The following is a 26,746-nucleotide window of genomic DNA, read 5'->3' on the forward strand; positions in this document are numbered from 1 at the left end:
TTGGTATTCTAACTTGACACACTGAGACTTTAAAAAAAAAGTAAACCACTTGTCTAACTTGAAACGATGTAAAATATTTTCGGTCCTCCAACTTGAAACATCGAGACTTTAAACAAAGTGAATTGCTCCTCTAAGTTAAAGCGATGAAAGATGTATTGCTCCAACTCGAGACACTAGGACTTTGAATCGTTTCTTCTACTTGAAACAACGAGAGATGTCTTGGTTCTTAAAGTTTTAGGGATCAAAATTGATAAAATTTTTAAATATTGAAAATTTACTGAACTACTTCGAATTATGACCAGTTTAATAGGATGTGTAAATTTTAAGAACTAAAAATATCATTAAAACATGTCACATCACCATTTGTTAATTCAACAGTTAAACTTGACGACATATTACCAAGATAATACGAATCATAATTTTAGTTATGATTTTAGGATAAAAAAAGTTGAGTGACCAAAACAAAAATGTAAAAATAGATGGGTTACCTAATAGGAAGTTACCCAAAAATCAAATGTTTACTTATAAAATTAAGAGTTAATTACACCATATGTCCTTAAATTATGACTCTATTCTACATCAGTTCATAAACTTTGTAATTTCATCCCTAAAGTATGACTATCATTCTAAATTAATTCTCAAACTTTTTAACATTTCATTTACACCCTCAAAATATGACCTTCATTCTAAATTGGTCCCCAAACTTTTTAAACATTTAAATTTCATCCCAAGCTATATGTGTATACTAATCACATTCTTTGTTCATAAAATTGTTAGGTCAAGTTATACTATTGTATGTTTGAATTTTTTTTGGGCTAAAGTATGCTTGAAACTAATTATATATTTGGATGACTTTGGGGATGAAATGGAAAGATTCAAAAGTTTGGGGACTAATTTAGAACGAGAGACATATTTTTGGGATGAAATTGAAATGTTCAGAATTTTAAGGATTAATTTAGAATGAAAATCATAGTTTAGGGATGAAATTGAAATATTCAAAAGTTGAAGGGCCACTTTAAAATTAGGATCATGGTTTGGGGACATATGATGTAATTAATTCTAAAATTGAGTAATGGTGCATGTATCTCAAATATTAGGGATCGTTTAATGTTCCAGTGATAAGTAATAACAGGAGACAAAAGCCGAATAACATGGTCTCTCTGGTTCCACAACCTTAACCACCATTTTTCTTGTGTAGAAAATATCCTGAAATGTGATGCTTAAATTCCTCAAAATGGAGAATCCAATCATCTCTTCTTCAAAAATTTTCAACCCTTCCAATTCTCCTCCAAAAATCCCACATACCAATTACATTGACAGTTTAGAATCATGCCAATCTACAAGAGAAATCAAACAACTGCATGCTTTAACCATCAAAACAAGGCCTCTCCAAACCCAACTCATCTGCTCCAAATTACTATCTTTTATCAACCCTTCTTCCCGTGAAAGCCTTAACTATGCCAGAGAACTTGTCAACCACTTGGACACTCCTCATTTGCAGCTTAGCTTTTACAATTCATTAATCAAAGCACTTTCCAGTTCCTCACTAAGCATAGCATTGTACAGGGAAATGATAACCAAGGGTATTTATCCCGACACTTATACTATTCCTTATGTTTTGAAATCATGTGCCAAATTCCGTGCCCTTGAAGAAGGCCGACAAATCCATGCACATTCCGTTAAGTTTGGTCTTAGTTCCAATGTTTATGTTCTCAACACCCTGATGCGTCTTTATGCTGTCTGTGGGGTTACTCAATATGTTAAAGAACTGTTCGATCAAAGTCCTGAAAGAGACTTGGTGTCTTGGACCACCCTTATTCAAGCTTTTGTTAAAATGGGTTTTGCCAAAGAAGCCATTCGGGCTTACTTTGATATGTGCAGAGCAAATTTACAACCCGATAAGAGGACGCTCGTTGTCGTCCTTTCAGCTTGTTCTAGGCTAGGAGACTTGAGTTTAGGCACCCGAATCCATGAGAATATATGTGATGTTCATGATGTTTATTCCGATGTTTTTATTGGCAATGCACTGGTAGATATGTATATGAAGTGTGGTGATGCGGACTCCGCACGTCAGTTGTTTGAGGAAATGCCTGTGAAAAATGTGGTTTCTTGGAATTCTATGATATCTGGTCTAGTTCAGCAAGGACAGTTTAAGGAAGCATTGCATGTTTTTCATGATATGCAAGGGATAGGTCTTAAGCCTGATAGTGTTACTCTAGTTGCCGTTTTGAATGCCTGTAGTAATCTTGGGAAGCTCGAGTTAGGAAAATGGGTTCATGCGTATATTGATAAAAATCAGATCAAGGCAGATGGGTTTATAGGAAATGCGTTGGTGGATATGTATGCTAAGTGTGGAAGCATAGAACAGGCTTTTGGTGTGTTTCGAGGAATGGAATGCAAAGATGTCTTTTCTTATACTGCCATGATTGTTGGATTCGCAATGAATGGAGAAGCCGAGAGAGCATTGGATATCTTTGCAGAGATGCCTGTGGTAGGCATCAAACCAGATGAAGTGACGTTTGTCGGTGTTCTTTCGGCATGTGGTCATGCGGGAATGGTAGAGGAGGGTTGGAGACACTTTGAAGACATATCAAGAGTTTATAATTTGGAACCTCAAACGGAGCACTATGGTTGTATGGTTGATCTTCTAGGTCGTGCTGGGCTAATAAACGAAGCAGAAGAATTTATAGCAAACATGCCAATTGAGCCTGATGCCTGTTTGGGGTGCATTACTAGGAGCTTGCAAAATTCATGGAAAAGTTGAGCTTGGGGAAACCGTAATGAAAAAGCTCGTAGCTATCGAACCTGAAAGAGACGGTGCATATATACTCATGTCAAACATCTATTCATCTGCAAATAGATGGAAAGATGCTCTAAAATTGAGGAAGATAATGAAAGAAAGAAAAATGAAGAAGGCTCCGGGCTGCAGTTTGATTGAAGTAAATGGCATTGTTCATGAGTTCCGAAAGGGAGACAAGTCACACCCTAGAAATGAGGAGTTAAGGAAGTTGCTGGCAGAAATGGCAATCCACTTACAGAACCATGGTCAACTTCCTACTAGAAACTTTATAATTTGATGCAGCTTTTCGTAGATAACGGGAAAACGGAGGCAGCGAGGCATATTTGCTTGGCTTTCTCACAAGACTGTTGTTAAAATAAGCTGCAGGTTGTGAAAATTGTGGTTAAAATTCAAATGTATAAGATACCTATAAAGGTGACAAGTTTCTCATTTTACTCCTCTTACAATGATATGACACCCCCATACCTCCCAGATATACCAAATATTTTTTTTTCTAAATATATTAACTGTTGGGTATGATTATCTAGAATGGATCCTGGTGCCCAAACTTCTGGTGAGAATTTCGATCCAATGGAACAAGACTTGCATCCTAATATACCAGTGCCCTACAAAAAATCACGAGTTTACTCATTTTTCAGGTACACTTCTTGCATGTACACTTCTTCAGGTAGGTCACCTTTCACAAATGCATTTTCACATCAAGCTATCGTCGAAGTAGGTCATTGGTTAGAGAGCTATGGAGAGAATGGAGAACAACGATGCAACTCTTAACAACGTGGACAATTTTTTTTTTAGTTCTCTCTAGTGAAGATGAAGAAGACTTGGGTTTAATCGATGAATAAAAAGTTTTCGATGATGTCATCAAATTTTACTCACTAAACTTTTGATGTGTTCATATTTTAGTTTAGTTACTATGTCGTCAAATATTTAACAACTCTATGATTGAACATTTTTCTTCCAAAATTATGAAATGGCCCTAAAATTTTCTTTATTTTTTGTGAAAAAACAATCCTAGTATCAAATTCCTTTTGATTTATCGATGATAAAATTGTAATTGTAGCATCGAAGAAGACTCCGAAGGATGGTAATTACAGCATCAACGTGACACAGATGAAATTGTAAAACTTTCATCTTTGGAGGAAGAATATAAGTAAAGAACGAAAAAAGAGAAAATTGCGTGGATGTCATATGAATTCCACGTCAATAAAAAGTAGTCCACATCAATATACATGATTGTCATGTCACCCTTATATTTATGATTTAACATCCGAGTGATCAAAATAAGAGCAAATAAAAAATTCAATAAGAAAAATAAAAAAAAGTGAACTTTAGTGATCAAAATAGGAGTGAAAAAAGTTGAGTGATGAAATTAGTAATTTATCTAAAAGTTGAGTGATACTTATGATTTTTAAAAAAAATATAAGTTTGATATATTAATTATATGTTAAATATATTTTTTCTCAAAAGTTAGATGGTGTAATGATCAAAATATTGCTATGAACTTTAATTCAAATATTTGTAATTGACATAATACTAAAATTAACCCTCAATATCTATTGGTCATTTTGACCTATCTCTTTCTAGGGAGAATTTTGACCCTCCAACCTTTTCTTTTAAGGTAAAAAAATCCCTAACATCTTACTGAATGGTCACTCTTATCCTTATTCTTTTTTAGAGAATTTTAGTCCTCAACATTCATTTTATGGTAAAAATACCACTATTTTGGAACGTTAACAATTTGTTAAGTAGCGATTTTCATTCACGAATGAGCCTTTTTGTCCCAAAATAAAATATTAGGACTAAAATGATCTAAAAAAGAATATGGATCAAAATAATCATTTTGGTTAATGTGAGGCTAATTTTAGAAGTATGCCTTTATAATTTTATATTAAAATTTAATTTGTTAAAAGGAACACATATCAAAATGGTAATTTAACAAAATAAACATTAAAAAAATATTATATTTTAACTAAAAATTATAATTTACATTTCTATTAAACAAATCAAATAAAATAATAAAATATTTTGGGAACCAAACAAACCTAAATCTATTTTCTATGTGCTCATATTTGAATATTACTGATATAATAACCCTAGATCTACTTTCCATTCACTCCTCTGTCAAGCACTCACCTTTCCTTCACTCCGAGACAAACTAAGATACCGAATTCTTCAGTGGCCGACAAAAGACATCGATCATCTCAATAACTCAAATCGAGATTCGATTCCCTGTGAGACTGTTTTTGCAGTTCCATTCTCTCGTACCTTCAAATATTTGTGTTCTGATGCCTCTGCAAGAGAAGATGAGAGCGGAACACTGAGCAGAGAGTTAAATCCTTTCTTATGTTCGCTTAGGTTTTATACTCATTTGATTAATTTCCTTTTCAGTGCAGATTTAGATCATTATCATCATCTTCCCCTCTATGTGAGATCTAAAAGCATGAGGTGTGTATAAACTCGCTTCCAGTTCCTCACTAAGCATAGCATGTACAGGGAAATGATAACCAAGGGTATTTATCCCGACACTTATACTATTCCTTATGTTTTGAAATCATGTGCCAAATTCCGTGCCCTTGAAGAAGGCCGACAAATCCATGCACATTCCGTTAAGTTTGGTCTTAGTTCCAATGTTTATGTTCTCAACACCCTGATGCGTCTTTATGCTGTCTGTGGGGTTACTCAATATGTTAAAGAACTGTTCGATCAAAGTCCTGAAAGAGACTTGGTGTCTTGGACCACCCTTATTCAAGCTTTTGTTAAAATGGGTTTTGCCAAAGAAGCCATTCGGGCTTACTTTGATATGTGCAGAGCAAATTTACAACCCGATAAGAGGACGCTCGTTGTCGTCCTTTCAGCTTGTTCTAGGCTAGGAGACTTGAGTTTAGGCACCCGAATCCATGAGAATATGTGATGTCATGATGTTTATCCGATGTTTTTATTGGCAATGCACTGGTAGATATGTATATGAAGTGTGGTGATGCGGACTCCGCACGTCAGTTGTTTGAGGAAATGCCTGTGAAAAATGTGGTTTCTTGGAATTCTATGATATCTGGTCTAGTTCAGCAAGGACAGTTTAAGGAAGCATTGCATGTTTTTCATGATATGCAAGGGATAGGTCTTAAGCCTGATAGTGTTACTCTAGTTGCCGTTTTGAATGCCTGTAGTAATCTTGGGAAGCTCGAGTTAGGAAAATGGGTTCATGCGTATATTGATAAAAATCAGATCAAGGCAGATGGGTTTATAGGAAATGCGTTGGTGGATATGTATGCTAAGTGTGGAAGCATAGAACAGGCTTTTGGTGTGTTTCGAGGAATGGAATGCAAAGATGTCTTTTCTTATACTGCCATGATTGTTGGATTCGCAATGAATGGAGAAGCCGAGAGAGCATTGGATATCTTTGCAGAGATGCCTGTGGTAGGCATCAAACCAGATGAAGTGACGTTTGTCGGTGTTCTTTCGGCATGTGGTCATGCGGGAATGGTAGAGGAGGGTTGGAGACACTTTGAAGACATATCAAGAGTTTATAATTTGGAACCTCAAACGGAGCACTATGGTTGTATGGTTGATCTTCTAGGTCGTGCTGGGCTAATAAACGAAGCAGAAGAATTTATAGCAAACATGCCAATTGAGCCTGATGCCTTTGTTTGGGGTGCATTACTAGGAGCTTGCAAAATTCATGGAAAAGTTGAGCTTGGGGAAACCGTAATGAAAAAGCTCGTAGCTATCGAACCTGAAAGAGACGGTGCATATATACTCATGTCAAACATCTATTCATCTGCAAATAGATGGAAAGATGCTCTAAAATTGAGGAAGATAATGAAAGAAAGAAAAATGAAGAAGGCTCCGGGCTGCAGTTTGATTGAAGTAAATGGCATTGTTCATGAGTTCCGAAAGGGAGACAAGTCACACCCTAGAAATGAGGAGTTAAGGAAGTTGCTGGCAGAAATGGCAATCCACTTACAGAACCATGGTCAACTTCCTACTAGAAACTTTATAATTTGATGCAGCTTTCGTAGATAACGGGAAAACGGAGGCAGCGAGGCATATTTGCTTGGCTTTCTCACAAGACTGTTGTTAAAATAAGCTGCAGGTTGTGAAAATTGTGGTTAAAATTCAAATGTATAAGATACCTATAAAGGTGACAAGTTTCTCATTTTACTCCTCTTACAATGATATGACACCCCCATACCTCCCAGATATACCAAATATTTTTTTTTCTAAATATATTAACTGTTGGGTATGATTATCTAGAATGGATCCTGGTGCCCAAACTTCTGGTGAGAATTTCGATCCAATGGAACAAGACTTGCATCCTAATATACCAGTGCCCTACAAAAAATCACGAGTTTACTCATTTTTCAGGTACACTTCTTGCATGTACACTTCTTCAGGTAGGTCACCTTTCACAAATGCATTTTCACATCAAGCTATCGTCGAAGTAGGTCATTGGTTAGAGAGCTATGGAGAGAATGGAGAACAACGATGCAACTCTTAACAACGTGGACAATTTTTTTTTTAGTTCTCTCTAGTGAAGATGAAGAAGACTTGGGTTTAATCGATGAATAAAAAGTTTTCGATGATGTCATCAAATTTTACTCACTAAACTTTGATGGTTCATATTTAGTTACTATGTCGTCAAATATTTAACAACCTATGATTGAACATTTTTCTTCCAAAATTATGAAATGGCCCTAAAATTTTCTTTATTTTTGTGAAAAAACAACCTAGTATCAAATTCCTTTTGATTTATCGATGATAAAATTGTAATTGTAGCATCGAAGAAGACTCCGAAGGATGGTAATTACAGCATCAAGTGACACAGATGAAATTGTAAAACTTTCATCTTTGGAGGAAGAATATAAGTAAAGAACGAAAAAAGAGAAAATGCGTGGATGTCATATGAATTCCACGTCAATAAAAGTAGTCCACATCAATATACATGATTGTCATGTCACCTTATTTATGATTTAACATCCGAGTGATCAAAATAAGAGCAAATAAAAAATTCAATAAGAAAAAAAAAAAAGTGAACTTCCATATTTATTACTATTTATATTTTCCCCTAATCTATCATTCTTGCTCCATCATTGTGTTTATCCTCTATGGCCAGAAGTGTAGTTTATTTATATTTATTTCAATGAATTGTTTGGTTGTATTTTTAATATTTTTCCTCGTATAGTCTTATTTTTATAATTCAACATCTACTTTACTCTCCAGCATTGCCTAGAATCACATATTTCAAAACAACATAGGATAGAATCTATTAACTAATAATCCTATACTATTTTCCAAAACAGTTCCAATCAAACCAGTACAAAGCTAATAATATTATAATATAATTGCTATTTATTTTTTATTTAGTTTTAACAAATGTTAAGAAAATGTAAAGTAATTAGTTGTTGAATGATAAATACTACAAAACAAACGAAACGGGACAAAAAGTCCAAGTTTTTCCACCCACAAACCTCCCTTTTTCTCTTCTACTTTTTACCTTTGGAAGAGTATTTAACATGGCACGGCAGACCAAAAATTGTACAAATTATTTTTTTTCAAAATCCGGGTGAACTACGTGTTTAATCATATAACTATTACGTTGTTTTGTTTTGGTTATCAAATTATTTTTCTACAAAATCATACCTAATGTATGTTTTTGTTTTAATTCGGCAACCTACTATTAAAAAATAAACAGAATTACTGGCATTAGGGATAGATCGAGGGGTAGCAAGTGGGACAATCATTCCCCCTGAAAATTTCAAGTTCATGTTACATTTTAGATATTTTCTATTGATAATTTGTTTTTGTCCTCCTAAAATTTTATAAGTTCACCCCTTAAAATTGTATAAGTATGCCACCCTTAGCATAAAATCCTACGTTTATCCTTGACTGGCGTGATTTTTTTTTTATTTTTCAATGATGACGTACTATTATCTTATGGTGACACGTCAATATCAATGTTATTTTTTAACGGTGAATGATCAAAACGTAATTTTAGGTATGATTTTGAAAATAAAAATAATAGTCGGATGACCAAACCAAAATGATACTTAGATGACTAAATATATAATTTACCCCTAAAACTTTTAAATTTAAATGTCTAATAAACTCTTATTGTTTAAAAGTTAAACAATTCGATCCTCGGTTGGACTCGAGCTCGAACTCTAATACTCGATAATTCGAGGGGGAAAAGAGAAGCAAAGTTTTAGAAATGATGTTGGGACTCTGTTGAAGTGTTGTCTATTTGGTTTTGAGTACAAAGAAAGAGACATGGAAGCCACCCTTTTTGTTGTGTTTTTTTGTTTGTTTCTGGCTATGTCTGGAAATGAAAATGAAAGGTTTATGGTTGGGCTACATATTCCCAAGCATAACCCTACAATCATCTAATTTAATGCCTTTCCTTTTACAAGGTAATATTCAAGAGATTGAATAGGTAAATGTCATAACCTACTATGGAACCTTTCCTTTTTCTTTTGATAAATAATTTATTCTTTTTTTTGGATAAGTAAATTATATGCCATCCAGAAAAAAAAAAGAATGCAGCTCAGCTGCAACAATACAAGGCAAGTATCAGCACTATAACAGACTCCAACTTATGCACATATGCCTATTAACATCATCGATCCTATGTATGCAATGACTATACGATTTGGTTTTAACAGACTCCCTGATTCTATTTACAATACTATCAACATAGCGAGAAAAACCTCTGAAACTTCTGTAGTTGCGTTCCTCCCAAATATAATACAGGTAGCCAGTCCAAGCAAGTTTAAGAATCCGCACACTGAGGGAATTACCCCTCAAGTTATCAATCAGCCAGTTGAGGCGATCATCCTAGCTAAACAAGTCAGATCACAGTCCACAAGAAATAAGAATAGCATTCCATACATCCCTGGCAAAACGACCGTCTAAATAATTTCTTCTTCTTCTTTTGTTAAGAATCCAAAAGGTGTCATGGGCACACCATCCATATTTCCATACACTCAAAACTCGAAATTTAATATAATTAATTTCTTCTATGAGTTTTAGTTCGATTAATATTATTGTTGTTGTAATATGTAAGAGAAATACGAATTGGAATATGTTTAAACAATATCTTCAAAGTCCCCTGCCTATTGATTTTTATTTTTTTCTTTGGAGGAAAAAGTTTGAATCTTTAAGGATTAATTAAGAGATGATTAGTTGGAGTGGCGTTGATTAAAGAAGTAGAAAGCTTGTTTTGTGCATGTGGAGGTTCGAAAAAGCAGGCTGGGGTAGTTGCCTTAAAACCCTTTATTTCATTTAACTAATAATTTCCTCAACAAAAGTGGTTATGGAAAACAACGAACTCTCTATCTAAATTATTTCCCTTAATCTTACGTGGAATTCCATTTTCAATTTAATATCTATTAAATTTTTAATAGTTAAAGGTGATCACAATGTATATAATTTATATTAAACCTTATTTTTTTGAAATACTCCATTTACCTCACTGGTATATTACTTTGTATATTACAATTTTGAATATAAAATTATGTTTGATGTACCGACTTCATATATTATACTTATATTATCGCCTTTCATTGCCATTCTTCCACACGATAAATTTTTAGACTTGTGAAATTTTTCTTAATATATCTGGAGACTCCTCCAAAGAAATTATATCATTCCCTCCACTTAGTTATAGTCTCTTGATATAATCTTCCTTAATCTCATCATTAACTAAATATACTACATTATAATTAGATCTATCTAGCTACAAATTCATCAATAGTCATCAACTCTAAGATTCACATGTTGTCATTCTCTTTATTCATTAAGATCAAAGACAAAACAGACATTGGATTTGAGAGACATACCCTACACACAGGGCGTGGCTGGGGGCGCAAACTGCGCGACCGAGCAGGACCTCCAATAAATGGGTCCCAAAAAATATATATATATAGTGGCGTTTTATCAATAAACGCTATTATAGATGGACCTATTGCGACTTTTTTTTTAAAAACGTCACTATTATTATAGCTTTATTGATAAAACGTGGATCTATTACGGCGTTTGTCAAGAAAACGCCACTATTATTACCCCGAAATCAAATATATCTAAAAAATAAGGGTCCTTTTGTACATGCCCGAAAACCCTACCACGGCCCTGCCTACACATTCATCTCTCTCTTTCTCTCTGTCTTTCAACTTTCTGGTTCATATCATCTTCATCTCTGTAAATCTAATCCAACCCTTAAATACCCACTTTCTAATCCTCTTCCTTGTTCTTGTTTTCTTTTAACGTGGAAAAAAGGGTAAAGAAAATTCATCATTGGTGTATTTTTAGTATATGCAGTGGTGCTCTGTTTCATCCTCCGTTCATGGCTGCTGCCCAAATCTTTCGAAACAAAGAGTGTGATGATAACAGTAACAATGAAGTTAGCAGGCAAGATATACAGGCCGCCATTGCCAAGGCAGTGGAGCTTAGAGCTTTACATGCAGCTTTGGTGATGGGGAACAACAGCCCTGCAAATAAAAAATACCCTTTTTTTCATCTCCTGTTTCACGCCCTGCTGCTCTGTTGTCTGCTCAAGATTACCCTGTTTTCACTCCTGTGAGTTCATCTCCACTCTTCTCTTTCTATTAATTTTAAATTACTTGTTTGAACGATGAATCAATAGATCCAGGGATCAAAGTTAGCTTTTTCACAGTGATTTGTTAAGTGTTTTTTTTTGTTCTGTCATCTGTGTGAAATGGCAATACTTATGCTTAGTGATGACTATGAGATAAAAATTTGAAGTCAATCGAGGTGATAACTCAAACTTTGTTTAAAAATCCTTTTCCATGTTAAATTTATGAGAGTAAGTCGTTTGAATTTATTTAATTGTAAATATTTTTAATATTATAGTATTAATTGATTTTAATTTAAACAGTTTTCTATAATAATATATAGAATTAAAGAACTCGATTCGAACATGAAAACCAATTAACTTATTACAAAAATTTTGAGTTATTCAAATAGAATCGATTATTTTGTAGGCAAATTTTATTTAATTTTTTTTAATTGAATCGAATCGAGTTTATGAAATTACTAGTCGAGTCAAGTCGAATGGCTTTTCTTAGAGTCCAGTCTAATTTTGTTCACTCCTACCTTGTCACTAATTTTAAACATTTTGACAGAGTTATGAAGGTGAAGCATTATCGAGATACCATACAAATAACCAAGTTTTATCTGAAAGTTGGGATGAATATGGCTTGGAAGCAGGAAATGGCACTGAAACTGTTTTATCAGATTATAAGAAAGAGATTTCCGGTTCGAGGAACGGTCTCTCTCCGGCAATGCCCGCCTTTGACTCGCATGTTTGTCCGGCCGAAGATCAAATGTCCGTTACGGTTCTTGTGCAAACCACATTACTGTCCTACAAACATCTCCGGGAACTGAATTTTACAAGTCCACTAGGAGTAGGAGAAATAGTCTGGGCGATTTCAAGTCACTGTCATCTTGCAATCGATGCAAGCCCGCCGTTATAACGGCGGAATCTGAACACGTTAGGAACACCAAGAGTTCGAATACGGTGGTGCCGTTAACCGACTCTCACTCGTCTGTTCAACCGCAGCCGAAGAACCGAGGGATGATTTCGTGGTTATTCCCTAAGCTGAAGAAGAAACACAAGACTGAGAATTCGCCGACTCGAACGAAATCGGAGGATGTTTCGCAAATATTCAAGGAATTCGGCATATTATCCATAGAAAAATTGAAGAGAGAGCTGATGGAAGCAAATGAGAATAGGGATGCCGCATTGATGGAAGTTGTTGAGATGAGATCTTCACTAGGTGACCTCAAGCAGAAGCTGGAGTACTTAGAAACCTATTGTGAAGAGCTGAAGAAAGCCTTAAGGCAAGCAACACAAACAAAGGGTTCTCAAATCAATGAAAGCTTGGGAAAGGGAAATCCATCAGTGGCGACGGAGAAGACCCGATGCCGGTCGGCGAAGGTAATGGTAGAGGGTTTCTTGCAGATAGTATCCGAAGCGAGATTATCGGTGAAACAATTCTGCAAGACACTTGTTGCTCATATTGAAGAGAGTGACAGTACTTTAATGGACAACTTGAACTTGCTTCTTCAACCATATAAACTTTCGTTGAGTTCAAAGTACTCAAAGGCGGTATTATACCACTTGGAAGCAAACATAAACCAATCACTCTACCAAGATTTCGAGAACTCCGTGTTTCAGAAAAACGGATCCCCAAAGCTCTTGGACCCTCAACAAGACCGCCAAGCGCAGTTTTCGTCGTTCGTTGCACTAAGAAACCTTAGTTGGAACGAAGTGCTGAGGGAAGGGACTAAATGTTACAGTGAGGAATTCAGTAAGTTCTGTGATCAGAAGATGAGTTTAATCATTTCGACGCTGAATTGGACGAGACCGTGGCCGGAACAGATGCTTCAAGCCTTCTTTGTTGCAGCAAAATGCATATGGCTGCTTCATTTACTGGCATTCTCATTCAATCCACCAGTGGGGATCTTAAGGGTCGAAGAAAATAGAACCTTTGATCCACATTACATGGAGGATGTGTTCATGGAAAGGCAGAAGTCACACGGACCGAGTCGGGTTAAGATCATGGCGATGCCTGGATTCTATGTTCGGGGAAGGGTTTTAAGGTGTAAGGTGATTTGCAGATATAAAATTGTAGCTTAAGCAACTTGCTTAACATTATTTTCTGATATGGTTCTTTCAAGGGCAGATTCAGCTTCATGTAAACTAGCTTATACGTCTTAATCTATATAAGGGTGTTAATAGGCTTCTTATGGATTACTAATCTCACTTTATGTTTAGATTTAAGGTACATGTCTAACCTAAGAATATATTATTTCTTCAAAGAAAATATATACTCGAAGAATTTTGATATTTTACTCGTATCTAAATATATGTAAAAAAACAACTATTTTACTCGTGTCTAATCTTAAGATCATTGAGAAAAATACGATAACTTTTATCAATTTAATGACATAATTGAAGTCAAAATTGAAATTTCTATGCAATAATTGATGAAATTAAAAGTTCGGTGATATCAACTATACATGATCTAAACTTCATCAGTGTCTGATATAGTTTACCTTAATTATTTATTCGTTGAGCTTCACTTTTATAAACTATTTTTAACTCCTACACTTTACTAATTAAATTTATTCGATGTTTAAATACTTTTATCTAAATGATTTTTGTTGAGTCGTTGTTTCGATAACTCGAATATAAAACACTGTGGAATCTAAAACATTAACAAAAATATATCCATCGAGCCATTTGATATGCTTTAGATGGACATCATACTATTAAAAAATATTTTTTTTCTTTTTTTTTCATTAGCCGCCAAACAAAAATAATTTATGATGTCATAAATGTTCCATACTCGTTAAAAGTTTGTAGATTGGACATTTTTATTTATATGTTTTCTAATACGAAACACCAATAGAAAAATATAAATTTAGAAAAATAATTCCAGCAGCCATACTTTAATATATCGTAAATCAATCAAAACATAAAATATTTAGTTAAAGTTTGCTCGTTTAATCTGATCAACATAGCCAACGATCTAGTTCTGACACTACAGTATAAAATACTATTTAAATATAAAGACGTCCTTTCAGCCATGACCTGATCGGGTCGGTTTTTTAAATTATTTATAAAATAAGGTTTGGGTCGGATTTTTTATATGTGATGTTCGGGTTGAGTCAGATTTGGTTTGTGGTGAAAAATACACGATCCGACCTGACTGAAAAATATAATTTTACCTTATATATTTATAGATAATTACAATAATACCCCTCTATATTATTTTTTCAATTAAGTCACTATTTTTTTATTATTTCGGGTCGGATCGTGTTTTTAAGTTATTTATCGGGTCGAGTGAAATCTTGTTTCATGCGGGTCGGATCTCAAGTGGAGGAGTCATTGTTCTCGGGTCGGATGGACCAAAAATCCGACCCATGACAATCCCTAGTAGTTAGTCTCCGAATTTAAAAAAAAAAATTTTTTATACAAAATTTCATTTTGATCTCCGAATTTAATTAAAATTTCAATTTAATCCTAATTTAAAAAAATTAGGCCCTATTTAGGACGTACCCTATGTCTTTTTCACTCCATTTGATTAGACTATATTCGTGCTTGGCCCATCTAAAGATAACATGAAAGAGCCCATTCCACATGAAGGCCTTGATATCACATCTCAATTCTCATCTGTGGAGTTTGTAGTTCAGATTTTTCCATTTTCTGTGTGTGAGAGAGCGCGCCATGGCCTCCTCTTCCAAGAAACCCAAAGAAGAGAACTCGAAGAAGGAGAAGAGCAACAAAACCGCTCCCAAAGTGTCAAAAAAACCCATTAAAAAACCAGAGAATAAAGCAAGTGTCTCTCCAAAAGCCAACAAATCAAAGCCAAAGGCAGACAAAAGTAAGAAGAAGAGCAGCAATGGAGCCCCGGTCAAGTCCCAGGTTATTCCCGACCCATCCTCAAGCACTGAATCAAACGAGAACAAGACCCACAAGAATGTTAAACCCGACAACAAGGGGAAACGAAAGGAAAAAATAGAAGAAAATGGAGGAGGAGAAGAAACAACGGTGTGTAGGTTTCCAATGCAGAGAATCAAGAGGATAATCAAGACTGAAGATTCTCGTATGGCTATTTCTCAAGATGTTGTTTTCCTTGTTAACAAAGCCTCGGTAATTCCTTCTTCTTTACATTTTTTTGGTTATTTTCTTGAATGTCTTTAGGGTTTTCTTGAAGGTGATATTTTTTTTTCAATGCGTTTATCTTCAAAGGTTAAAGATTGATAAAGATTCACGCTTTTCTGTCATATATGGGGTCTATGTTTGTTTGAATGCATGATTGACTGAAAATGTATTGGAAAGTTGGGATTTTCAAATTCTGCCAAAACTGGGTTATTTTTTTCCTTTTGTACGATATACTTAGTTCTTTGTGTGTATGTGGTTTCTTCTTCTCTGAGGAAAATGGTATGAGCATTGTTTGATGATCTAATGGTAATCATCACTTTGCTTTGTTATCTGTGTTTGAATCTTTTATTAATTTCTAAATGTATTCTTGATCTCTGTAGGAAATGTTCCTTGAAAATTTTTGTGAAGATGGATACAAATGCTCCGTGAAGGATCGTAAAAAATCGCTTAGCTATAAGCACCTAGGTAAGTTGCTTTTGATCCTCCTTGTATACATTGTTTTCTTTGCTGGTTGTATTCGGCGATACTGTAATGTCTTTAAAATGTAGAATATTAGCATGAGCCATGGCTAAACAACACTAAATACTATTGCAAGGATCGAAGCGGGTGATGGATTTCCAGTTAAAATTGGGGTTCAGAATGATTTTATCTCTGAGTGGTTTGGTTGGATCTGTCATATGTTCGTAAATATTGATATCTATAGTTACACAAATGTTTCTGAAATTAAAAAAAAAAAAGTCAGTCCATTTTCATAGTTTGATCGGTAGGAAGAATTCTGCTATGGACGAGCTTATAAAATTTTTAGTTTAAGATCTGTTTATGAGGTTAGAGTCATATATGGATAGTGATTCCTATGTTGTATCGAAACCGACCCCTTGCTTGTCTGGGTCGGGATCCACTGCGAACAATGCTGTTGTGTCATTGAAACTGAGTTTTTGGGTATTGCACTTGGTTCTTTCTTCTGATTTTCAATTATAATATATCACACTACATAATCTCCTTCCATTGCTTGTGCTTGTTGTGCATGTTAATGAGGTGCTTGTGCTCCTCTTTTTTTTTGCAGCAACAGTTGTTCATGAACGGAAGAGATACGATTTCCTATCAGGTATTGCTAATTTTGATCTCTTTACGACGCTGAATATGGGATTGATCTGAGTTGGGAGTCGTAGAACTGGAAAAAGGGAACAAATAAATAGAAAACTGAAGCTTTTGAACTAATCAGCACCTTTCCACGGCCCTTTCTTATTCGTGATCTATCTCGTAAAAGGTTGTTGGAATTCCAAGCTTTTTCCATGATTATTTACATTTGATGGAAACTTGCAGATTATGTCCCTCAGAAAATAAAAGCGGAGGATGCACTGAAAGAGATGAATTCAACTGAGAAAGGGGAAGGAGAACAGAGACAATGATCCTGCTTCGACCAACTCGGAGGCTTGTTTACTGTTGTACGTTGGAAACTTGTTTTGCTAACACGGGGCCTGCCAATTTCATCAAACAATGAAATCTAACTATTTCACTAGCCTATGGAATATATATTTCATAATAGGATTATTATCTTTTCTAAAATCGAAAGTGGTCATAATTTGGCTTGACCATCGGAGCGTTGATTGAATAAGACATTATATTGGACTAGACTCGAGTTGAATTAATATTTAGTTCGATTATGAATTAAAATCACTTGAATATATTTACCTCAATTTTAAGTAAATGATATGTTCTAGATTGTCATTCGCCAAGAATGAATAGTTTTGTGGGTAAACTACATAAATAGGTTTGAGTAAATTTTTGTTTTTCTATTGAAGTTTTAAAAACTAACGAATTAGTCACTAATGTTATCAAATTATAACAAATCGATAATTAACATTAATGGTTGTTATTGTTAAGTGATGGAATGTTGATGTGGCATGTTAATCGGCTGACCTGGCGAATAATGTGCCACGCAAGACCATTCCTTTGAGTCCCCATAGATTTGTTGATCGAGGTTTGATCTTTATTATGGTTATCTTGGAGAGACTCACCATGTACCTCCCCATCTGAGAGTTTCCTTGGTAGTAGTCTTTGGGGTAGAATAAAGCTTCCTAGAAGATCTCTAGTTAATGGAATCGACTCACTCCCGGAAGATAGAAAGGAGGCACTCTCATCAGGAAAGCCAACCACTTCCCACCACGGGTGGCTCCGAGACTGAATAAAAGGGAGGAGAATAACCAATAAAGATGGTCGAAGGTTTGGGGGTTCAATAAGAAGAAGAGAAATAATGGACGGGGCCTGTTGGCAAGGGTATTGTGCCTAGTATAGTCACTTGTACTGTTCTGTTAAATGGCCTTTGAAAGAGATGGATCGACAGGGCATTCATTACTCCTAACCTTCTTATATATAATAATGCTTTGATAGCGGGACACTTTTGAGAAGGCAATCTGCATAATGAAATGCTTGAGAGGTCTTGTACCCGACGACACGACTTGTGAAAAATGATATTTAAAGTCGTTTAAAACGATATCGTTTATAGAAGATTATTCAGACATCAAAATAATATTGTTTTGGAGGTGCAACCTGTGCATCCGAGTTAGAATCTGACAAGATTGTGGTTTTTTTTAATTTTTGGGTAAATTACTTTCAGGATCTTTCTAACTTTGTATATACTAAAATTTACTATTATTGCATAATTAATTGCACTTTTAATCATTTTAATTTCTTTACCTTTTGCAATTTTAACCTCTTTTATTTATTTGGTTTTATTAACCTATATATTTACTTACTTATTTATTTCTTTAAGCTATTTAATTGTTATGTGTTATGTTTATTTATTTACAAATTATTATTATTATTTGTTTCATTTATTGTAAAAACGAAACAACATATATTATTAAACAATGTACTAGCTTTGTCTAGGTAGGAAGGTATCTTAACCTTCCACATACATAACTTTCATATTCAATTTTGATTCGAGTTGTACATGAACCTCTAAAATAATAATTTTTAGAATAATAATTTTATAAATATTCGATCACCCAAAATAATCTCTGGTTTTTGAAACATAAACATAAAGTAAAATATTTTTTATCCTAAATAATGTTGATAGCTTCACGACTGGACTGAGAATTCTTTGGATTTAAATCACAAGTTAAAAAATATGTTGTCTCAATTTCATCGAAAAATATTTTGTTTTTTAAAAGGCATGTATGAATTGCAGCTAGAAATAAATGGCTTTCATAATAGAATTACGAAAACTCAGATAGTTTACTACTGTAAAAATGATTGCATTGAAGCATAAGAAACGATTATGTATTATTATTAGTGGGATATTGGCAACAGATTAAACCATCCTACAGATTCTATTCAAACACGAACATAGATCACTGCAATCTGCAAGTGGTAAAGGCAAAATTCATGTCCACTTAAGCTAAGCTAAGCAGTATATGATACAACATGCAAATCATTTCAAGGCAAATATCAACAAGAGAGAAAGAGCTTTAAGAACCTCAAGGAATGGTTCGCTCATACAGAGGCAAAGCTCCCAATGCTTCACGCTCTGCTCTCTCCTTCTTCACCTACAAAGAAACCCAAAACAAAAAACCAATCTTAATTCAAACACTTCTTCTGCATTTTTGTACAGAGAGTATCGATGTCGAAGTAATCGAAATAAGTCATCACACCCGCGTCGTCGAACACAAACATGTCTGGTTCCATGCAATAAGCAAAGGCCAAAACGAAAAACAGACAAAAGGGAATCTAAACCAATAAGCTAATCAACAGAGATTAGTATTGGAGAACTTACAAGAGCAAGCATATCTTGAAGATAGCTCCTAAATGGTGTCTGCATTTTCTGGGAAAAAATTAAAATAAAAACCCAATCAATTATGACTTTATGAGACCTCAAAGTACAATCATTGAGTGAAAGATGAATGTAAATATCAAACACTAGTTAGCTAATGCTATTTTTTCCGGCTTGTCTGTCTCCTTTCAAAATGGAGTGGGTTTACAAACATATGATTTGAACTATTTTATTTGAAGTATTTTTGCTGTTAATATTTTATATATTACAACAAGTCTATTTTCCTAACATGTTTTACGAAGATAAAAAAAATCTTTAAAATTCAAATGGTTATATCATCGGTTTCAGAATTACTAAAAAAATAAACAAATAAGAAAATCTCTGAAATTAAGCACTCAAAATTGTTAACATAAAGTTAAAACAAAGAAGATAAAGAAAAGAAAACCTGAAGATCTTCGGGGAGATACTCGTGCTTGAGGGAGAGGTCCAACGCACGCTTAAGGCGTTGGTTACGGGCATCGACGATCTCACGGGGCAGCCGGTTCAACGCCTCCTTGACATCCAGATCGTATAAAGGATCGTAGAGATCATCGTAGCGAAGGCCTAAACAAATCATCCAAATAAAATTAATTGAAAAAAATAAATAAGAAATCAGAATAAATGTTGTAGCGGAGGAAAAACTGTACCGTATCTACGGAGGCGTTTGGAAACAGAGTTCATGTGCATGGCTGCCAAAGGGTTCTTCTTGGGATCGAGGAGTGACTTCAAAAACGACGACATTTCGACTCTTCTCGAGCCTCAGATTTTAGTTGCGCTTATATGATAGTCTCTACTTTCTATCTTTTTTCTTCTCGAAGTGTCTAGTATGACGTGGCAATATATTCATCTTAGAAACATTAAGGTTACTATTTGGGTTAAATTAAACAGGTATCATCCAGTTATGAGGTTATTGTTAATTTCGCTACTCAATTACAAAACATTTCAATTTAGTCAATATCATCACTAAAATTCGTTAGTAACTCTATTGAATTACGAGGCTTTTATTGATAAATATATTTATTCATTAATATTTACAGATCTTATCACTTTAGATTCTAAAAAGTGTAAATAAAGTGCAACTATGAAAGGGTAATTATCTTTTTAAAAGTAGTTAAATCATAAAATTTAAGTTAGTTAAGATTAAATTTAACTAATTTAAAATTTTAAAAAACTTAAAAAGTGATTAAGTAAAAAAATATCAATATTAATAGTCATAAAAAATAAATAAACTATAAAAATTATAATATTGGAAAAATAATTTGTTCTATCTTATTAATTTTAAAGAACAAATTATTTTAAAAATAATATTTCACATCTTTTCTCCATTTTTTTATTTTTTAAAGGTAAAAACTGATTATTAATCTTAAAAAATGATTCTAAAATTTCATTGTTTTTAAAAAAAATATTTTTTAAAATATTATTGGAAAAAATAGTGCATAAAGTTTTTAAAGTGAAATTAAGACAGATTTTAAAAACAGTTCTGTAAATTCATTCACTCATAATTCTGGGGTAATTTGACAATTCACGTTATAACATATTTAGAGAAGTATACACTAGCTGTCCACTATCTGAATAGCGGTGTTATATCCGAAACCATTATTGTATGACCGTAATACCTGCAATGACCACAATAACACCCGTTATGCCCGCAATCGCGATAAACACAATACAACCGAAAATGTGACTGCAATCGTAATTTTAGTCCCTGATATACACGTTATAGGGATAATCAATGCAACAATATTATTGCTCTTCTCTGTTTAGCCCTCTCCGGTAAGGAAGAACCACGCCACATTCTAGCACATTAAAAGTAAAGCTTCACGGGTACGTCCGAGAAGACTTAATGTGGTTGCAGCAATGTGATGTCCAGTCAGCCCGGCAAGAGCAAGCTGTTCTCCAGGCGATGCATGCTCGATATAGCTGTCCGGCAATACAATTGGTCGCCACTGTGGAAATTCTTTCAGTAAATCATCAGTGTTACGAGGAATATTTCCCCCAACCCCATGCTCAAAATCTAGCTGCTAAATGATTATATTACCTTGAGTCTTCCATCAAGCTGTCCATCGAGCGCAATGAACTGAGCAACGCGGGAACCAAATCCTCCAACGGAACCTTCCTCAACAGTTACCAGAATGTCATGATTGCTACAAAGCTGCCTGAGAAGCTTGATATCGAGAGGCTTGCAGAATCTTGCATCGGCAACCGTTACACTAATACCGAGCTTGGAAAGAAGGGCCTGAGCTTTGAGACAGTTTTGAACCATTGCCCCATACCCAAGTAAAGCAACATCTTTACCCTCAACAAGAACTTTACCTGTTCCAATCTGCATTGTGGTCAAGATTTCAAAAGACGAAACAGTATCGAAAAATTTTAGTGTTTGAAATTCACATATGAAAACATCTAAAGAGTTGAAAGCCTTTAAAAACTATTAATCGGCATTACCTGATACAACTTTTTCCAATTAATAAAACTAAAAATACGAGCCAATAAATTAGAAACAAAGGGCTTTAAAGGATGATAACCTCAAGAGCATTTCCACCACGTATATTGGATATTCTCTCATGACTAGGGCACCCCTCGGATATCGAAAGCAAATTGGCCGGTCATCAATCTGGGCAGCAGTAGTAACCATGTTCATCAGCTCATCCTCATCCGATGCTGCCATGACAATCATGTTTGGCAAACATGACATGAAGGTTATATCAAATGCCCCACACTGCAAAGGACCATCTGATCCTACCAAGCCTGCACTCGTAATGACAAATCGCACAGGAATACTCTGCCGATCTACATCATGGACAACCTGGAAGCATAAAAATTTTATCCACATCTACTTCTGCACAGTAGAACAAAGTCTTAAGGCGCAACAACTAAAAACACCAGATTTCACATGCATAAATAAGTACACGGTTAAAAGAGGCAGCACTACATCATGAAAAAATATTTTGACGATCGTGCATGCAGGTGCACGGTGAATGTGCAGAGGGAGGAGAGAGAGAACCTGATCGTAAGCTCTCTGAAGGAAGGCAGAAGGAATTATGCAAAATGGCTTTAACCCTCCACATGATAAACCAGCTGAAAATGTAACTGCATGTTGCTCGGCCATTCCAACATCGAAAAACCTGTCAAAAAATCGTTCTCGAAATAACTTAAGTGATGGATCCATTTCCATTCCAGCATGAACTACTACAATATCTTTGTCTTTCTCTGCCTCCATAATCAAAGCCGTCACCAAGCAATCACTATAAGTTTGGCAACTATCACCATTTGAGAAAGCGTAAATTCCATTTAAACTTGAACCTGTAAGAAATATAAGTGTAGTGAGGAGCGGTTAGCAGTAAGCATGCAATGTGCAGGAGACCAAAAGGGGTGTTTTCATACAATTTTTCCCGAGGAGAATGGAAAAAATTAAAGCTTTGCAAACAAAAATCAATGACATAACATTAGTCATTTTCAGATCTGGGCTGATTTCCTCAGGGCATTAAGACAAAAGACCGATTCGTTATAAAGCAGAAGGTGATTAATCTCCTTGAGAATGCACTCTATTATGATACATGACAATACATAGATAATATACCAACCGTAGAGAAAACGAAGTTCCCTATCATTATATGTTTTCCATCTCTGTCTGTAATCTACATATTAAAGAAATAGTAAACAACAATAGATGTATTAATTGTACTTGAGTCAAACTAGCATTACGCCTCATTAATTGAAGAAGAATTGATAATAATTTTTGTAACAAACACGGTTTAAGGACATATAGAAGGAGGACTACCTTCTTGCTGCTGCTCCACTGTCCCTCTCTTTTGGTCAGCTTCTGAACCTTGATTTTCCTCTGTTATCACATGAATCAACACCGGACCCATTGAATCCAGTGATGCCACTTCTTGTAGAACACATATCAAATCCTCTATGTTGTGTCCGTCAACAGGGCCAATATAATACAGCCCAAGCTCTTCAAAGAGAGTTGATCCAGGTGGACCCATCATACCACGTGCATACTCATCAACTTTGGCTGCCAGTTCATGCATTCCCATACCAATTTTTTTGGTAACATCCTGAAAAATAAAGATTTATTTATTACACGGAAATGAAGTACTTCTACACCATTAAAACAGCATAACGATTTCCTTTTGAACTTGTCTCGATGGAAGTTTCAAAGAAAGAACTACCAACACGTAATCTTTTTTTTTGCCAAAATGCGGCCCAAGGACCTCATCTATCCAAACATTTATTTTATAATCACCTTATTTACAGAATATATCAGTTAACTCTAAAATCCAGGCATTTTTCTCTGAATTCCTGAACTCCAAATTCCAATCATCCCCAGCATAAGACAGACTGACAATTGATTGTGTGATAGAATAGAGTACGTCCAAATGGGTTTTACGAAAATGTATGAACCAACAAGGCAGTACCAGCAGGTGACATTAAAAATACACTTGCATTTGAGACAGCTTTCAATGTGATGCATCTTTGAGTATTCACTTACAAACAGGAAGGGACAAGAAAAGATGTTTCTTCAATGTTTACTCAAGTCTCAAGTATGTAGGAAGGACTGCTACATAAAAACTTACCTTAGCAGCTTCTCTAAACTTGCGAAAAGATTTACTTGATTGAATCCTGCTAAGGGTACTGGATAGAGCATTGATAGATGTCTTGGGGCCCTCTTCTATCTTTGGATGCAAAGCATGGTGACTGTCATTAAGTATCACGATCAAATTTGAATCCAAATATCCAGCATTGCTCATGGCCTCATAGACCTGACCGGCCATAGTTGTGGTGTTGTTAATGACTGTAACTACACGTTCTCGCTTGCCTTTAATATCCTGTGCCACTGCCATACCTAATGCAACGCAGGAATCTCAATTTTCCAAGTTTCATTCTGAAGATAAAAAATAATATGCCATAAAAAGCTAAAAAAATATAGCAGACAATAGGCAACAAAATTACTACCAAGTCCAGCAGATATACTGTTACATCCATGCCCAGCCCCAAAAGGATCATATTCACTCTCAGCTCGGGAAGTATAGCCAGAAAGGCCATTCTTTTGTCTCAGTGTAGACATGAGGAACCGCCTTCCTGTAAGAATTTTATGTGCATATGTCTGCCAAGAAAAGAAAAAATAGTAGAAGAAATAATTCCAGAGCATAGATCAAATATTGAGGTGCAAATACACAATATGGCGCTTCCTTCAACACATTCACCATTTGCTCAACAAGATAGATATAGAAGCATCCTTATATAAAATCTAAGAAAGAGGAGCAGGTTAAGAACTGCATGGAATATGATGTTACCTGTTCCCCGGCATCCCACAGAATCTTGTCGACAGGAGTATGAAAAACATAGTGTAATGCAACCGTCAGTTCCACTACCGCCAAACTGGCCTTGAAAGAACTCTGAGTTTTTGACATTGTAGAAGACAATTCCAAACGGATTTCATCTGCTAATAATTTCAGTTCCTGCAATGCCAAACTTTTATTTAGTATGCTTAAACCATATGCATCGATATTAAGCATTGGAAGGCTCATAATACAAACCTTGATGCTCAAGCTTTTCAAGTGAATGGGGCTTTCAACCACATCAAGTAGAGGTGTAGGGACTTTCTCCCAAAACAAATCATCGATATCAGGCAAAGAACCTATTCTATTTACTAATCCCTGAACCACAAAAAAACAGATATTAAAATCAAATTAATGGCTTTTGCAACATAGCAAATTTAGATTCGATGCACATACACTCATGGCATAGGAAGAAGAAAAAAAAAAACAGCGGTTTCTTGGTCAGAACTAGCTAAAGCTAAATTTCCATTGACATTTACATAACTACCAATGGTGAGTCTTTCAACAAAAATAAAGGAAAATACAGCTGGTTTTTTTATTAGCTTTTCCGGTACATTGACTAATAAAAAAAGATTATAAAATTCAGTACTCTAATTACAAATGTCATTTCTACAATTACAAAATCAACCCAAAAAACATTTCCAATTCCCTCCACGGCTTCTAATAAATCACTCCAGTTCATCCATGGATAAACATTTCAAATAAAATGTGTTATGCCTCTAATAAGGTACAAAGCTACAGCCTTAAAAGCACAGATATCTAGAAAGAAAACAACATTAAACACAAAAAATAACCATAATTGCATTAGCCCATAAAATTTGCAGGAAAGCAAGAATCTATTAACAAAATGATATTGTATACACAAACCAAAGATATGATTTAAAAACAAAATATATATATATAATACCTTGGAATTGGGGTGAAAGCTAAGCTTCGTAAGATTAAGAGTGGATGGGAAACTGGAGCTTGAAAACTCAGTTCTGTTATCAAATTTGGCATGGAAACTTGCAGTGATTCCAGATGGGCACTGAGTTGGAGCAGTACCCATGAGGAAAAACACCGACCCAACTCAGTGTAATTCGGTAAAATCCACAGCAAAAGATAATTTTTTTTAAAACTCACAATTGATAGAACCTCTTAGTTGCAGGAAACAGAGAGGAAAGAATCAATCAGAAGGTATCTATGAAAAAGATGAACAAATTAAAGACCGACTGCAAGAGTATCAGTTTTGCAAAATAATGAGAGTTGAGTAGCTCGTGAGCAATTAGAATTCAACTCGGTTAAAGTTCGATTCGGGTTGACTCAACTCGAGATTTTAACAAGTTGAATCGAACAAAGTTCAACTTAACTCGATAAGTTCACAAACAGTTCGTTAATTTTTTTTTATAGCTTTGTAGTTTTGTTATTGCAAGCAATAGAGTAAAGAGATGTTGATTTCTTTATTTTTAGGATTGATAATGTATTGTTGAACTTTTTTTTCCCAAAAATATTTCTAATTGTTAATTTGATCAAATTTGAAATTGCTTCATACAGTCTTTATAATATTTTATTTGGTTAAATTTGCAAAGTTATGTTTACATATACAATATTAGTTGATTTTATCTATAGTTAAAAAGGGTAAAAATTACGGAGAGCTTAACGGGTCAAGTTAAGCAACCAGTTCTTTAATTGATCACGAATCAAACAAAATTTTAACGAGCTTAACAAGTAATAAGTCGAATAATAAATTTTTTTAATGAGCATGAATCGAACATTATCCAACTCGCAATCGACTCGCTCGATAAGCACCCCTATATGAGCCTATCTTTCCTGTTTGTTTTTTCTCCCCTCTTTTCTTCTCCTTGTTGCTTTAAGTTCTTGCTTTTCTCTTGAATTCTTGGGTAAAGGTTGTTGGGTGTTTCGGGTGATGGCATATTAGTGAAACAATGGTGATCGTTGGTTGATAAAGATGGCTTAATTACTGTGAATGAAAAGTTCAATTGGATTTTATGTGGATCCAAGGTTGGGTAAGGTTTCATTCGAGTTGAAGGTAGATGGTTGATGGTGATTGTGCTGAGCGGATGATCGTGGTGGTGTCAATGATATGGAAAGGATTCGGATTGAATGGC

At 34.8% G+C, this 26,746-nt stretch overlaps 4 protein-coding genes and 1 pseudogene across 5 annotated transcripts; 3 read left to right on the forward strand and 2 right to left on the reverse strand.

Moving 5' to 3' along the window:
• The first annotated feature begins 1,144 nt into the window (after positions 1–1,144).
• Positions 1,145–6,802, forward strand: LOC120116577 (annotated as a pseudogene).
• Positions 6,803–11,101: 4,299 nt separating this feature from the next.
• Positions 11,102–13,552, forward strand: LOC120116498 (IRK-interacting protein-like). Its single transcript, XM_039136972.1, is given in 6 exon segments — positions 11,102–11,298; positions 11,301–11,368; positions 11,935–12,142; positions 12,145–12,696; positions 12,699–12,747; positions 12,749–13,552. Coding segments are annotated over 6 exon segments (1,743 nt in total). The 5' UTR covers positions 11,102–11,135; the 3' UTR covers positions 13,452–13,552.
• Positions 13,553–15,003: 1,451 nt separating this feature from the next.
• Positions 15,004–17,114, forward strand: LOC120116501 (chromatin accessibility complex protein 1-like). Its single transcript, XM_039136974.1, has 5 exons — positions 15,004–15,100; positions 15,131–15,470; positions 15,863–15,947; positions 16,546–16,587; positions 16,806–17,114. Exons 1-5 carry the CDS (start codon positions 15,045–15,047, stop codon positions 16,889–16,891), a joined length of 609 nt encoding a protein of 202 aa, XP_038992905.1. The 5' UTR covers positions 15,004–15,044; the 3' UTR covers positions 16,892–17,114.
• Positions 17,115–18,860: 1,746 nt separating this feature from the next.
• On the reverse strand, positions 18,861–20,066 carry LOC120116475 (cytochrome b-c1 complex subunit 7-2, mitochondrial). The gene is made up of 4 exons (XM_039136958.1): positions 19,941–20,066; positions 19,700–19,857; positions 19,258–19,305; positions 18,861–19,030 (listed from the first exon to the last, which is right to left on the reverse strand). Exons 1-4 carry the CDS (start codon positions 20,032–20,034, stop codon positions 18,962–18,964), a joined length of 369 nt encoding a protein of 122 aa, XP_038992889.1. The 5' UTR covers positions 20,035–20,066; the 3' UTR covers positions 18,861–18,961.
• Positions 20,067–20,879: 813 nt separating this feature from the next.
• On the reverse strand, positions 20,880–25,837 carry LOC120116502 (probable 1-deoxy-D-xylulose-5-phosphate synthase, chloroplastic). Of its 2 annotated transcripts, none has more exons than XM_039136976.1 (10): positions 25,546–25,808; positions 24,837–24,956; positions 24,594–24,758; positions 24,253–24,403; positions 23,874–24,142; positions 23,072–23,354; positions 22,295–22,593; positions 21,836–22,096; positions 21,332–21,616; positions 20,880–21,239 (listed from the first exon to the last, which is right to left on the reverse strand). In XM_039136976.1, the coding sequence occupies exons 1-10, from the start codon at positions 25,684–25,686 to the stop codon at positions 21,090–21,092; spliced, it is 2,124 nt and encodes a 707-aa protein (XP_038992907.1). In that variant the 5' UTR covers positions 25,687–25,808; the 3' UTR covers positions 20,880–21,089. The 2 variants fall into 2 exon arrangements, with proteins under 2 accessions (XP_038992907.1, XP_038992906.1); XM_039136975.1 differs by lacking the exon at positions 20,880–21,239 and adding an exon at positions 25,820–25,837 and having other exon boundaries at positions 21,382–21,616; positions 21,816–22,096; positions 25,546–25,731.
• Positions 25,838–26,746: the final 909 nt, after the last annotated feature.

Source organism: Hibiscus syriacus, unplaced genomic scaffold (assembly GCF_006381635.1).
Source record: "Hibiscus syriacus cultivar Baekdansim isolate YM2019G1 unplaced genomic scaffold, ASM638163v2 tig00110299_pilon, whole genome shotgun sequence".
Lineage (NCBI taxonomy): Eukaryota > Viridiplantae > Streptophyta > Magnoliopsida > Malvales > Malvaceae > Hibiscus > Hibiscus syriacus.

Excerpts from the sequence above, each read along its gene's own strand:
- LOC120116501 (XM_039136974.1), top strand. The coding sequence starts at position 15,045 with ATGGCCTCCTCTTCCAAGAAACCCAAAGAAGAGAACTCGAAGAAGGAG. Across the intron at positions 15,948-16,545 it reads GCTTAGCTATAAGCACCTAG|CAACAGTTGTTCATGAACGG; the intron begins GTAAGTTGCTTT and ends TTTTTTTTGCAG. Across the intron at positions 16,588-16,805 it reads GAGATACGATTTCCTATCAG|ATTATGTCCCTCAGAAAATA; the intron begins GTATTGCTAATT and ends GGAAACTTGCAG.
- LOC120116475 (XM_039136958.1), bottom strand. The coding sequence starts at position 20,034 with ATGTCGTCGTTTTTGAAGTCACTCCTCGATCCCAAGAAGAACCCTTTG. Across the intron at positions 19,858-19,940 it reads CAAACGCCTCCGTAGATACG|GCCTTCGCTACGATGATCTC; the intron begins GTACAGTTTTTC and ends TGATTTGTTTAG. Across the intron at positions 19,031-19,257 it reads TTCAAGATATGCTTGCTCTT|GTGAAGAAGGAGAGAGCAGA; the intron begins GTAAGTTCTCCA and ends GTTTCTTTGTAG.
- LOC120116502 (XM_039136976.1), bottom strand. The coding sequence starts at position 25,686 with ATGGGTACTGCTCCAACTCAGTGCCCATCTGGAATCACTGCAAGTTTC. Across the intron at positions 24,957-25,545 it reads GCTTTCACCCCAATTCCAAG|GGATTAGTAAATAGAATAGG; the intron begins GTATTATATATA and ends TTTGTGGTTCAG. Across the intron at positions 21,617-21,835 it reads TGAGAGAATATCCAATATAC|ATTGGAACAGGTAAAGTTCT; the intron begins GTGGTGGAAATG and ends ACCACAATGCAG.